Source organism: Carcharodon carcharias, chromosome 9 (assembly GCF_017639515.1).
Source record: "Carcharodon carcharias isolate sCarCar2 chromosome 9, sCarCar2.pri, whole genome shotgun sequence".
Lineage (NCBI taxonomy): Eukaryota > Metazoa > Chordata > Chondrichthyes > Lamniformes > Lamnidae > Carcharodon > Carcharodon carcharias.
This window is the reverse complement of record NC_054475.1, coordinates 10,683,725-10,696,797: the sequence shown is the minus strand read 5'-3', so window position 1 is coordinate 10,696,797 and position 13,073 is coordinate 10,683,725. Positions and strand designations below refer to the sequence as shown.

The 13,073-nt window shown below is 49.8% G+C and overlaps 1 protein-coding gene across 2 annotated transcripts in view; it reads right to left on the bottom strand.

The window, feature by feature from the left end:
- The window catches only part of cntn2 (contactin 2), a 177,516-nt gene that overhangs the window by 42,281 nt on the left and 122,162 nt on the right, over positions 1 to 13,073 (bottom strand). For both annotated transcript variants that reach the window (XM_041195638.1, XM_041195639.1), the window contains exons 9-13: positions 12,037 to 12,173; positions 9,866 to 9,995; positions 6,419 to 6,569; positions 3,540 to 3,667; positions 2,506 to 2,681 (exon numbers count right to left, since the gene is read on the bottom strand). In XM_041195638.1, coding sequence (XP_041051572.1) covers positions 2,506 to 2,681; positions 3,540 to 3,667; positions 6,419 to 6,569; positions 9,866 to 9,995; positions 12,037 to 12,173 — 722 coding nt within the window. The remainder of the gene's footprint in view (positions 1 to 2,505; positions 2,682 to 3,539; positions 3,668 to 6,418; positions 6,570 to 9,865; positions 9,996 to 12,036; positions 12,174 to 13,073) is intronic.

The window sequence follows — 13,073 nt, the reverse complement described above, 5'->3', positions numbered from 1 at the left end:
AATCAGGTGGGGAAGAGCTGACCCAAATTCCTCATCCTTTCGCTGCGCCTCATTTGGTAAATGTCGTGAATCAGAGTCAATGCTCTCAAGGCTGACCTCCCACCGTCCATCTTCCATAAACCTCAGCTCATCCAATACTCTGTTGCTCGTGTGCTAACTTTTATCAAGCCCTGTACACCCATCACTCCCTGTGCTTGCTGATCTTGATTGGCTCCCAAACTGGCAATGTCTCGGTTTTAAAATTCTCATATATATGTGTGTATGTATTTTTATATATAATGTATACTATATATATGTAATACACATATATATATGTGTGTGTGTGTGTGTGGATGTGTGAATGTGTGTTTGTATCTCTACACACAGGCAGACATATATATGGATTATATATATACATATGTATATCTATATGTCACTCAGTGTGCTGTGACTCCTGGGTAAGCTTGGAGCAAAATCTCGCTCTTCACTGTACTGGGTTGGAAGGCCATTGATGTGGACAAAAGCACAGAAGCCTGGCGAAAGTAAGGATGGTGCAGGGAAAATCAGATCTTATTGTGAGGGGGCCAAAAGCTAGAGCACAGGAAGTAGAAGGAGAAGGGGTGGAATAGAGCTCGGACAAGATTAGCGCTGTGACACTGTGAAAATCTTTGAAAATCTACCCTAACAAGGTTCAATATTTGTTTATATTTAAATTATTAATTTAATTTAAATTATGCTCTGCTGAATAAGTGATTAAATAGACAGCGTTCTAAATATTTTAATTGTTGATTTATTGTGCACGGTGTACATTAATGATGTTCTTGGGATATTTATGTTTGCAAAGCCAGTTATTTACTGCGGAACAGTATTTTTGCTTAAAGAATTCAGAGTCACTGTATATATCTCTCATATCCGGGACAAACTGATCAAAGCACGTCTAACAACAGCTTGGATTTATATAGTGCTCTTAGCAGAGTAAAACATCCCAAAATGCTTCGCAGGAACATTATCAACTAAAATTTGGCACTGAGTCGCCTATTAGGTGAGGTGATCAAAAGCTCAGTCAAAGTGGTAGTTTTTAAAGAGTGTCTTAGAGGAGAAAAGAGAGGTGGAGATGGAAAGTATTATGGAGGGAATTCCAGAGCTGAGAGCCTCAGCAGCTGAAGGCATGGCTGCCAGTGGTGGAGCGATTAAAATCAGGAGCTGACACAGTTGGAGGAAGGCAGAGATCTTGCAGGGTTGCAGAGCTAGAGGGAGTTATACAAATAAGGATGGGTGAGGCCATGGAGGGGTTTAAAAACAAGGATCAGGATGAGTATCAGGTTGGGACTCCCTCATCCATTTGCTCCAACACTGGAACAAGAGTCTGGAATTGCCCCGGTCCTCTCTGAAACACACTCGTAAAACCTCTCCAACTCTTGCCCTTCACAAAAATCTCCTGTTTGATGAAGTTTTCAGTTGCCGCTCCTAATCTTTCCTTTTCTGGTTCTCCATTTATTTCTTTATGCCTATTTGTGAAGTACCTTGTGAAACATCGGCACTTACTAAAGAAGTGTCCAAGCCTCCCGTTTTACAGTGGAAGATGCTTTTTTAATGAGAAGCGTAAAAAATGCTTGTTATTCTACATGAATCGCAAAAAAGGCACAACTAACGACCGGCTAATCAAAGTATATTTTCAGAAACCGACAGGGGTGGGGGGGGCGGTAGTGGGGGTGGTGGGGGGGTGGTGGTGCAGGATCTTTAGTCTGGTGAACGGGATCAGGGCCTGCTAGCTGACGCGTAAATTGACACGGGATGATGTTGGGCGGAACTCCCGACGTCACCCCCGCGTCATTTCCACTTTCAGGTCGGCGAGGGTGCAGCCGAGTCAGCTGTGTGCCCGCCGCCCTGTCAATTTGCCCTATTGAGGCCATTCATAAAACAAATTAGGTCGTAGACAGGTCAAAGCCCGTCCAACCTTGGGGTCGGCGGACGGGCTGGGAGCCCTGGAGGGCGTCAGGAAAAGGATGAAACTTCATCCACGGGTTTCATGAGGGGTTCTTAAATATTTAATAAAGGTTTGAGTTAAAGCGATGGACAGGTCCTCACTCATGTGACAGTGTCACATGAGGGGACATGTCAGGGAAATTTCTTAAACATTTACCTTAAAAGTTTTAATCCTGAGCCGATCATCCTGTGGCAGCACTTAGCCTCAGGGAGATCAGTGCGCTCTTTCGCATGCATACGCAAAAGACCGCACTTCCAGCTGAGGGAAACCCCCGCCTGCCTGCACAGGGAGCGTATTGCCTAACCGGCCTGCCCACTTAAAATGGCGGCATGCCCCCGATTGGGGGCGCCAATCAGCGGCGAGCCTGCTCGTGCCCGCTCCTGCACCTCCCCCACCCCTCGCCGACAGGGGGGAAGATTCTACCCCGGGTGTCTAAATTCTTGTTGCAATATTGGTCGTATATTGTCGCGTAGGGAGGAAAATCAGACCCCCTCCTTGTCCTAAGATGAGGCTCAGCTTCTTTGTTGCGTTACACTCACCATGGAAACGCGTTGGTAGTACCCCCCCATTATGTCAAAGTCTATAGGAGACTCGTTGACCACCCAGGTGAATGTCAGGTCCATGGTCGGATCATGGCTTGCATGGCACTGCAGTATGATGTCTTCACCAAGGTTGATATCAGCATTGGATGGAGCTAGGGTAATTTTTGTGGCGTCTGCAAGAGAGTGGGAGAAGCAGAGGCACGGGTCGGTAAAGGAGGTTGTAGCGAGGATGAAAACGGAGATAGAGAGAAAAGACATCAGCAGAAAGTGCTTAAGCATCCAGAAAGAGAAATGAGGGGCTGGATTTTACGCTTCCCGGCAGGGTGAAGGAGACGGAAAGGAAACTGGGTGGTCTGCTCGCTCCTGTGCCCACTATCTCAGCTCATCCAATCAAGCGCCAGGTGGCCAATTGGTGGGCATCCAGCAGGGAGGTGGCCAATTACAGGCCCAAAGGCTTTGCGCCCAATCGGGGCTGTAGGCCGGGACATCATGAGGCAGAGGGGTAATGCCAAAAAAACAGAAGCCAGTCACAGCTAGAAATGTAAAGACCCCCGCTCTCAGAATCGCTCTCTACTTTTTTTTTTGAAGGCTCAAAAGATACAAAAAAAAAAGTCATTAGAAAATCATAAAGATGCTGCACATTCAACCATGGACCTGGTGGAGAGCCTGTCCCTCTGCCCTCGTTACAGCTGCTGTGAAACACTCCCACCGGCGCCTGGAAAATGCAGCAGGAAATGAAAAATTGCGGGCGGTTTATTTCAAAACGGCAGGCGGGCTGCTGAATTCCGTCCCCGCTTGCCTTCCCTAATTTGGGAGACTGGCGTGGTGATGGTGTATTGCCGACACAGCCTCATCACGCCCTTATATCACGTTTGTGCGGGGTGGGGAAGGGGGAGGTGGTGGGGGGTGGGGGGCGGCAGCCCGCCTGATTTGAGGCCATAAAATCCAGCCCGAGGTCTTCTTGGAGTGTAGTCCATTGTGACCGGGCGAGCTGTATACATTCCTGCCAAATACAGACCGTCCAGACTGACCTCTGACTGACACAGTGCCTGTGCTGTTTGCTTTTCCCTTGTAATTCTCCGCAAAACAGGTGTATTTTCCTTCGTCCGTTCGGCTTATATTCTGAATCCTCAGGGCACCGTCTGGGAATATGGTCATCCTGTGTGAACAAAACGAAGATGTATTGGAAGTAGCAAAGTCATGAACAAAGAACACCCTCGGACCCAGTCAAATGTTTAACGACTGGCTGAAGACTGAGGAGAGGGTTTCCAGTCCTTCGCTGATTTCCTCCATCGTCCCTAACTCCTCGCTTACACAGAACTTCTCAGACTATGTCCTCTCTCCTGCACAAAATCCATAAAGCCCCGCCAACCCCAGCAACATGTGCTGGGTTCCTGTGCCCCAGTGAAGTGACTTCAAGGTCAGTGCTCATCTTCAAAGCCCTCCATAACCTTTGTGCCCTCTCATCAGAGGGAAGTTCTCCAGTCATAGATCCCAACCCAGAAACCAACCCCACCCACCCCCCCACTCCAACTCCTGCAACAACAGATTACCACTTGCTCTTTGCAATCTCTGCTCCACCACTGGAGGCTGATCGCTATCTGTCTGCAATGTTCCCTCGAAAAAGCCAGTTCACCTTGTTACCTCACCCTACCTTGAAAAGGTTCTTTAAGAAATACCTTCGATTCTCCCTGTCCTTGAATGTGTTCCTTCCCTTTTCTTGCTTGGTGTGCACACTTTGCCACCTTTGAAAATAGGAATGTCAGAAGTGGAATTTTACGATCCTGTCGTAGAAGGGTTCGGGGCTGTTAAATACGGCCAGCCGTTCAAAAGCCCGCTGACTTCGGCGGGACTGTAAAATGTGCCGATGTAAAATTCCACCCCAGGTCTCTGATAGATCTCTCCTCTCAGGCCCAGGCACTCCATGGTATAGTAGTGGTTATGTTACTGGACTAATAATAATCCAGAAGCCTGGACTATAGATCTGGAGACATGAATTCAAACCCCATTGCAATTGGAGAATCTAAATTCAGCTAATTAAGTAAATGAGCAATTAAAAGCTAGTGGTGGCCATGAAGCTATCAGATTGTCATAAAAATCCATCTGGTTCATTAATGTTCATTGGGAAAAGAAACCTGCTGTCCTTCCCCAGTCTGGCCCATGTGTGACTTCAGATCCACAGCAATATGATGCCTTTTAATTGCCCTCTGCAATGGTTTAGCAAGCCAGTCAACTATAAAACCGCTACGAGAAGCTCTCATCCACATGCACTGCAATGGTCCAAGAAGGCAGCTCACCACCATCTTCTCAAGGGCAATTAGGGATGGGCAATAAATGCTGGCCCAGCCAGAGATGGCCACGTCCCATGAATGAATAAATATATAAGTTCCATTCCGCTGTCTTTTCCCCATCTCTTTCAATCTTTTTTGTTTCTCAAAACATTTTCCTTTTATTATTTCTGATAGAGCATTTGCTAATAATATCCTGAATAACAAATGTTCCCCAGATACAATCGTACAACACAGAGAGAGGCTAATTAGTCCATTGTAACTCTGCCAGCCCTTTGAAACCACTTCTGTCGTGTGTCCTCCAGAACTTTGCAAATTTTTCGCTTTCATGTATATATCCGCTCCACTTTTGAAAGTTGCTATTGAATCTGCTTCCGGTACCCTTTCATGGCAATGAATTCTAGATCGTTAACAACTGGATGCATGGAAAAAAATTCTAGAAAGGAAAAGAATTGCAGAACAATGGGGAAAGAGCAGGAGGGCTAAGTTCAAAGGACTTGTTCAAAGGACCAGCAGAGACATGGTGATCCAAATAGCCTCCTTCTCTCTATGTTTTTTTCCATTCATTCACAGGATGGATGGATCAGCATTTATTGCCCATTCCTAATTGCCCTTGAGACAGTGGTGGTGAGTCGTCTTCTTGAAGCCCTGCAGCCCATGCGGTGTAGGTGCACCCACTGTTAGGAAGGGAGTTCCAGGATTTTGACTCAGCGACAGTGAAGGAACGGCGATATATTTCCAAGTCAGGGTGGTGTGTAGCTTGGAGGGGAACTTCCAGGAGGTGATGTTCCCTCTATCTGCTGCCCTTGTCCTTGTAGATGGTAGAGGTCACGGGTTTGGAATGTGCTGTCGAAAGAACTTTGGTGAGTTGCTACATTGCATTTTGTAGAAGGTAACAGACTATTGCCACTCCATCGATGGTGGAGGGATTGAATATTTAAGGTGGTGGATGGGGTGCCAATTAAGTGGGCTGCTTTGAGCTGAATAGCGTCAACATTCTCGATTGTTGTTGGAGCCTTACTCATCCAGGCAAGTGGAAAGTATTCCATCACACTCCTGACTTGTGCCTTGTAGACGGTGGACAGGCTTTAGGGACTCAGGAGGTGAGTTACTTGTTGCAAAATTCCCAGCATCTGACCTGCTCTTGAAGCCGCAGCTTTTTTTGAGGTTGTCCCAGTTCCATTCAATGATTCTATGAACTGCATCTGCTTCAGTCTTTCCCACTTGCTTAATCTGTTTATGACTCTTTTGTAACTTACTGCTTCCAGCTCCACTACTTATTGTGCCTCCTAACTTAGTATCTTCTGCAAACCTGGATAAAAAAATCTATTTCTTCACTCAGATTATTGATATATGTAGTGAGGAGCTGAGGGAGCTGAGGCTTTACAGGTTCCGATGTGACATCAGCTGTCACATTCTAACATTCAGAGATTATTTCCTACATCTTTATGCCTCCCAATTGATTGCCAGCACAAGAATAAATGAAAATCTCTTCCAATTCCACTCTTTCTAACTGATGATATCCTGTTTAGGCCCGTCAATTCAACCTCCCAGTGATAAAGCTGCTCAACTCCAGGGACTTTGGTGCATGTCTTGTCGGTGAGGTGATTATAGTGACTGACCTTGTGTTGTTGGAAAGAATCTCCGTCCCTTTAGTCCAGAAGATGCTTGGTTTGGGTGCTGCTCGGGGCCTGCACTCGATCAGGACCTCCCCTCCCCGGGCCGCTGGGATTAGCCGCTTCACCGGCTTTAACTGAAAATCCGGAGCAAAAGCTGAGAATGAAAGACCAGAGATCACTGGAGTGAATGATTCAAAACAGACTAGAGCCAGCAGCAGCGATGGACACTCACTCTCACACTCTGCTGGACACTCACTCCCGCACTCTGCTGGACACTCACTCCCACACTCAGCTGGACACTCACTCTCACACTCTGCTGGACACTCACTCCCGCACTCCACGGGACACTCACTCTCACACTCTGCTGGGCACTCACTCTCACACTCTGCTGGACACTCACTCTCACACTCTGCTGGACATTCACTCTCACACTCCACTGGACACTCACTCTCACACTCCACTGGACACTCACTCCCACACTCTGCTGGACACTCACTCTCACACTCTACTGGACACTCACTCTCACACTCTGCTGGACACTCACTCCCGCACTCCACCGGACACTCACTCCCGCACTCCACTGGACACTCACTCTCACACTCTGCTGGACACTCACTCCCGCACTCCACCGGACACTCACTCCCGCACTCCACTGGACACTCACTCTCACACTCTGCTGGACACTCACTCTCACACTCCACTGGACACTCACTCCTGCGCTCTGCTGGACACTCACTCTCACACTCCACTGGACACTCACTCTCACACTCCACTGGACACTCACTCTCACACTCTGCTGGACACTCACTCCCGCACTCTGCTGGATACTCACTCTCACAATCCACTGGACACTCACTCCCACACTCTGCTGGACACTCACTCTCACAATCCACTGAACACTCACTCTCACACTCTGCTGGACACTCACTCTCACACTCTGCTGAACACACTCTCACACTCCACTGGACACACTCTCACACTCTGCTGGACACTCACTCTCACACTCCGCTGGACACTCACTCCTGCACTCTGCTGGACACTCACTCTCACACTCTGCTGGACACTCACTCCCACACTCCACTGGACACTCACTCTCACACTCTGCTGGACACTCACTCTCACACTCCACTGGACACTCACTCCTGCGCTCTGCTGGACACTCACTCTCACACTCCACTGGACACTCACTCTCACACTCCACTGGACACTCACTCTCACACTCTGCTGGACACTCACTCCTGCACTGCACTGGATACTCCCTCTCACACTCCACTGCACACTCACTCTCACACTCCACTGGACACTCACTCTCACACTCTGCTGGACACTCACTCTCACACTCTGCTGGACACTCACTCTCACACTCCACTGGACATTCTCTCCTGCATTCCGCTGGACATTCTCTCCTGCACTCCACTGGACACTCACTCCCACACTCCACTGGACACTCACTCTCACACTCTGCTGGATACTCACTCTCACACTCTGCTGGACACTGACTCCTGCACTCTGCTGGACACTCACTCCCACACTCTGCTGGACACTCACTCTCATGCTCCACTGGACACTCACTCCCGCACTCTGCTGGACACTCACTCTCACACTTCACTGGACACTCACTCCTGCACTCTGCTGGACACTCACTCTCACATTCCACTGGACACTCACTCCTGCACTCTGCTGGACACTCACTCTCACACTCCACTGGACACTCACTCCGGCACTCTGCTGGACACTCACTCTCACATTCCACTGGACACTCACTCCTGCACTCCACTGGCCACTCACTTCCACACTCCACTGGACACTCACTCCCACACTCCATTGGACACTCACTCCCACACTCCACTGGACACTCACTCTCACACACTGCTGGACACTCACTCTTATGCAACACTGGACACTCACTCCCGCACTCTGCTGGACACTCACTCTCACACTTCACTGGACACTCACTCCTGCACTCTGCTGGACACTCACTCTCACACTTCACTGGACACTCACTCCTGCACTCTGCTGGACACTCACCTCTCACATTCCACTGGACACTCACTCCTGCACTCTGCTGGACACTCACTCTCACACTCCACTCTGGACACTCACTCTCACACTTCACTGGACACACTCTCACACTCTGCTGGACACTCACTCTCACACTCTGCTGGACACTCACTCTCACACTCCACTGGACATTCTCTCCTGCATTCCGCTGGACATTCCTGCACTCCACTGGACACTCATTCCTGCACTCTACTGATCACTCACTCCCACACTCCACTGGACACTCACTCTCACACTCCACTGGACATTCTCTCCTGCATTCCGCTGGACATTCCTGCACTCCACTGGACACTCATTCCTGCACTCTACTGATCACTCACTCCCACACTCCACTGGACACTCACTCTCACACTCTGCTGGATACTCACTCTCACACTCTGCTGGACACTGACTCCTGCACTCTGCTGGACACTCACTCTCACACTCCACTGGACACTCACTCTCACACTCTGCTGGACACTCACTCTCATGCTCCACTGGACACTCACTCCCGCACTCTGCTGGACACTCACTCTCACACTTCACTGGACACTCACTCCTGCACTCTGCTGGACACGCACTCTCACATTCCACTGGACACTCACTCCTGCACTCTGCTGGACACTCACTCTCACACTCCACTGGACACTCACTCCTGCACTCCACTGGACACTCACTCCCACACTCCACTGGACACTCACTCCCACACTCCATTGGACACTCACTCCCACACTCCACTGGCCACTCACTCCCACACTCCACTGGACACTCACTCCCACACTCCATTGGACACTCACTCCCACACTCCACTTCACACTCACTCCCGCACTCTGCTGGACATTCACTACCACTCTTTGCTGGACACTCACACCCACACCCAGCTTGACGCTCACATGCACTCTGGATGCTCACTCTCACACTCTGCTGCACACTCACTCTCACACTCTGTTGCACACTCACTCTCACACTCTGCTGGACACTCACTCTCACACTCTGCTGCACACTCACTCTCACACTCTGCTGCACACTCACTCTCACACTCTGCTGCACACTCACTCTCACACTCTGCTAGACACTTCACACCTGCATACGGCTCTGCAGTGTAGCACCTTCCTCCTGTTTTGTTAGCAGCAACAGATCCGCTACTGGAGAGAATCCCTTTAGCTGTTTACCGGCGCTGCTACATTTGGAGGAAGGGAGCAGTTTCTGAGCCAATGGTTCTAATGAGTGAATGGGTCGACATCAATGGCTGTAAAGAGAAGGTGTGTTTGAGGTTGCTTTGGGGCTAGAATTCTTCTGAATGATGTGTGCCCACTCTCTGCCCAATGAGCCTGTGTTGAATGTTGAGTTTTCAGTTAACTTCAATGGGCATTAGACAGAGGTTCTTATCTGCATCAATATCCAACCAACCTTGAACCTTCAACTCCGCGTTGGCATAAATGGTTCCATGTTTGTTCTCAGCAACGCACTGGTACATTCCGGAATCATCCTTAACTAGTCTTGAAATTTTCAGCGCGCAATTGCTGACTTCAGTGCGGCTCTGAAAGAGTCAAAGTTAAGGTTTGGGAGAGAAGAGGTTAACAGAAATGGAAAAGAATTTGATTCTGAAGTAGTCTTCCTCCCTCCTTCTCAATGAGACCAATGGAAGTGGCCTAAATAGCCTTGGACTAGGAAGTTGAGAACTCGGCCAAGTTCCCCAGTTCTGATGGTCATCTGGGTAAGTCCTATTGGAAAGGCCAGAGGGTAGAAGCTGTATGCATAGTGCTTGGGTGTGAAATGGGTGCAGAACACACCAATATAGCAGTGGGATGGTCCACACCCAATCTGTGCAGGTACCACAGCCAAATTCAAAGGCATGCCTAAATCCAGCATTAGCATGAGGCCCCCTGAATATATAAATTATTACACATTATTCAAAAATACTCATCAAGTAATCTATGGAACATAACAAGTACAAGACAAGAAGAGATAATTGTTCAATTATCCGATATTGTTCTGTCCAAAAGTTTGAAAATACTTAATCCCTTAGGATCATACAGCACAGAAGGAGGCCACATTTCCCATCCTTTGAAAGAGTTATCCAGTTATCCCACTCCTCCTCCACCACCCTCTCTGCACCCAACAGCATTCCTCCTCCATAGCCCTGCAAATGTTTTCCACTGACGCTTGCTGAGAAGTGTGATGGATGGTCATTGGAGGAGATTGGACTCTACTGTGATGCCTGCACTGGTCAAATAACAGGCCAACAATTATGATAGAGGCTCAGGCATAAAGAAAGGCCACCTGTGTGAACAGCTGCTGAGTGTCCGGCCCTTAGACTTGTGCCGATTGTTGAAGCCAACCTCCCTGGAAAATCGGGTGATGAGATTCAAGGTGCCCAGCTAATCCTGTTGGCAACAGCAAAAGTCGGGTGGGGGGAGGGCCATGGTACAAGCCGTGTGCCAAATTATGCCTTGACCCTGTGTTGATTATTTAGCTGCCCCATAACACGGCTGCAGTGCTTCAGCAGTGCTCCTGACTTCTTGAGAACTGTCAGTGGGGAAAGACTGCCATTCCACCCCATCGCATTGGCATTGGCATCTCCCTCACACAGCCATTAGTCTATGTCCGGGACCCCTCCCTTCTCCTGCTCACCAGGAAAGTGCCCCGTCCACATAGGTTAGGCAAGATTCCATCACTCACTCCGGCTCCTTGATAGTGTGTCCCAGGCACTCCTGCTGTAGACGCACTCACAGAGCCAGGAAATTATGGAATGGGTTGCCCTCTCATTATCAGGTGAGCTGTGCACTGCTGGCATCGGTGTCAGGGTCCCCGGATTGCAATATCCGCCCTCCTAACTCATCACCTGACACCCGAAAGCCTCTCCACCATCCGCAAGGAACAAGTGAGAGGTATGGTGGAACGCAGCCTGGATGGGTGTACCTCTAGCTCCACTCAAAAAGCTCGATGTTGTCCAGGGACAAAGCAGTCCGCTTGTTCAGCACTCCATCCAGCACATTAAACGTCCATTCCCTCCACCACCAGAACCCAGCGGCTGTGGTGTGCATCACCTACAAGATGCAGTAAGGGTCCTGCTGCAGCACCTCCCAAACCCATGGCCTCCAACATTGGAAGGTCAAGGGCAATCGGTGCATGGCAACGCCAAACCTCCAACCACAACCACCTCCACCATACTGACTTGGATTTATATCGCCTGACGTTCCTTGTTGCTGGGTCAAAACCCTGGAATTGCAGCACAATTGCACGGCAGGAGTATCTGCACCATATTAGCAGTAGCAGTTCTATAAGAATCCCCATCACCACCTTCTCAAGGGTAAGTATGGACGAGCAATAAATGCCAGCCCTGCCGATGACGCCCACACCCTGAGAATGGGCCTATTCTCCTGGAGAGGAGAGAGGAGCATCGGAGGATGAAATATCTATACGCAGTACATCTACAAATCCAAGAGCCAACGAGATAAACGGCTCAAAGGCTACACAGTTTTACTAGCCTATTCATGACCAGCTGTAACCACCGAGCAAGGTCTCCTAACATGATATTCGATCACAAAGGAAAGTGCTGCTTTTAATTTGGTCCACACCTTAGAATTTATCAGGAGACCATTTCTCAGCCACCTGCATGTGGGCCGAGGCTTCCCAGCAGCTGCACATTTCCACCACAGGTTGGAGCCGACGTCAGCCTCGGTGTCACTGATAATCTGAAGCCATTCCGGGTGAGCTAGAATAAAGAATGAGAAGAGAGTCAAAGTGTGAAGGGAAGAAGGTGGTGGGGGGGTGGGGTGGGGGGGGGGCATAAAATTATGTAGAATTGGACAGCGCAGTCACAGACCATTTGGCAAGGCCATGGGCATGTATACAATGGCGTAACAGACTCGAGGGGGCTAAATGGCCTACTCCTGGGCCTGAGTTGTACCCTTGGCGGGCGCGTGCGATCAGTGGGCCCGGGAATGGCCAGCAAACGGCCCACCGACCGTGATTGGCTCCCGACCAATTAATGGCCAGCCAGCGTGAAACTCGCGCTGAAGCGCTCAGCGCTGCCGGGGTGGGGGTGGGGGGGGTGGTGTGGGAAGAGGGCGGGCGATGATGTCACCGTGGGCGTGGGTGAGCGCAGCGAGGGAGCTCCCTGCAGGGGGCGGTGGTGGGGGTGGGGGGCGGTGGCAGGACAGCTGATTCAGGGAGCTGCAGGCCTTCAAATGATTAAATAAAAGTTTTAAGATGCTGAAAAACACGTCCTCGCCTCGCAGCCAAGCACCTGGAAATAGAGCTGATAAAAGTGCTGTAAGGTTGGCCGGGCCACGAACAATCGGAGACAACTCCCCATTAGTGGGTTTAATTAGCCTCCTCCTAATTGTCGGCAGGCACGCTTCCGACTTCTGTGCCCGCCCGCCGAGTGAAATATCGCGCCAGCGCCCGAAGGCATCGGGACGCTCGCCCGACATCACCTCACGTGATCTTACGCCCGACCAGTTTGGGTGTAAAATTCTGCTCCCATTCCCTCTGCTCCTATACCTCCTCCCGCCCCATTTACTTCATCTCGCCCTTCTCGCGTATCCTTCTATTCCCTCCTCCCTGTTTATCCGGCTTCCCCGTAAACGTATCCGTGCTACTTGCCTCAACT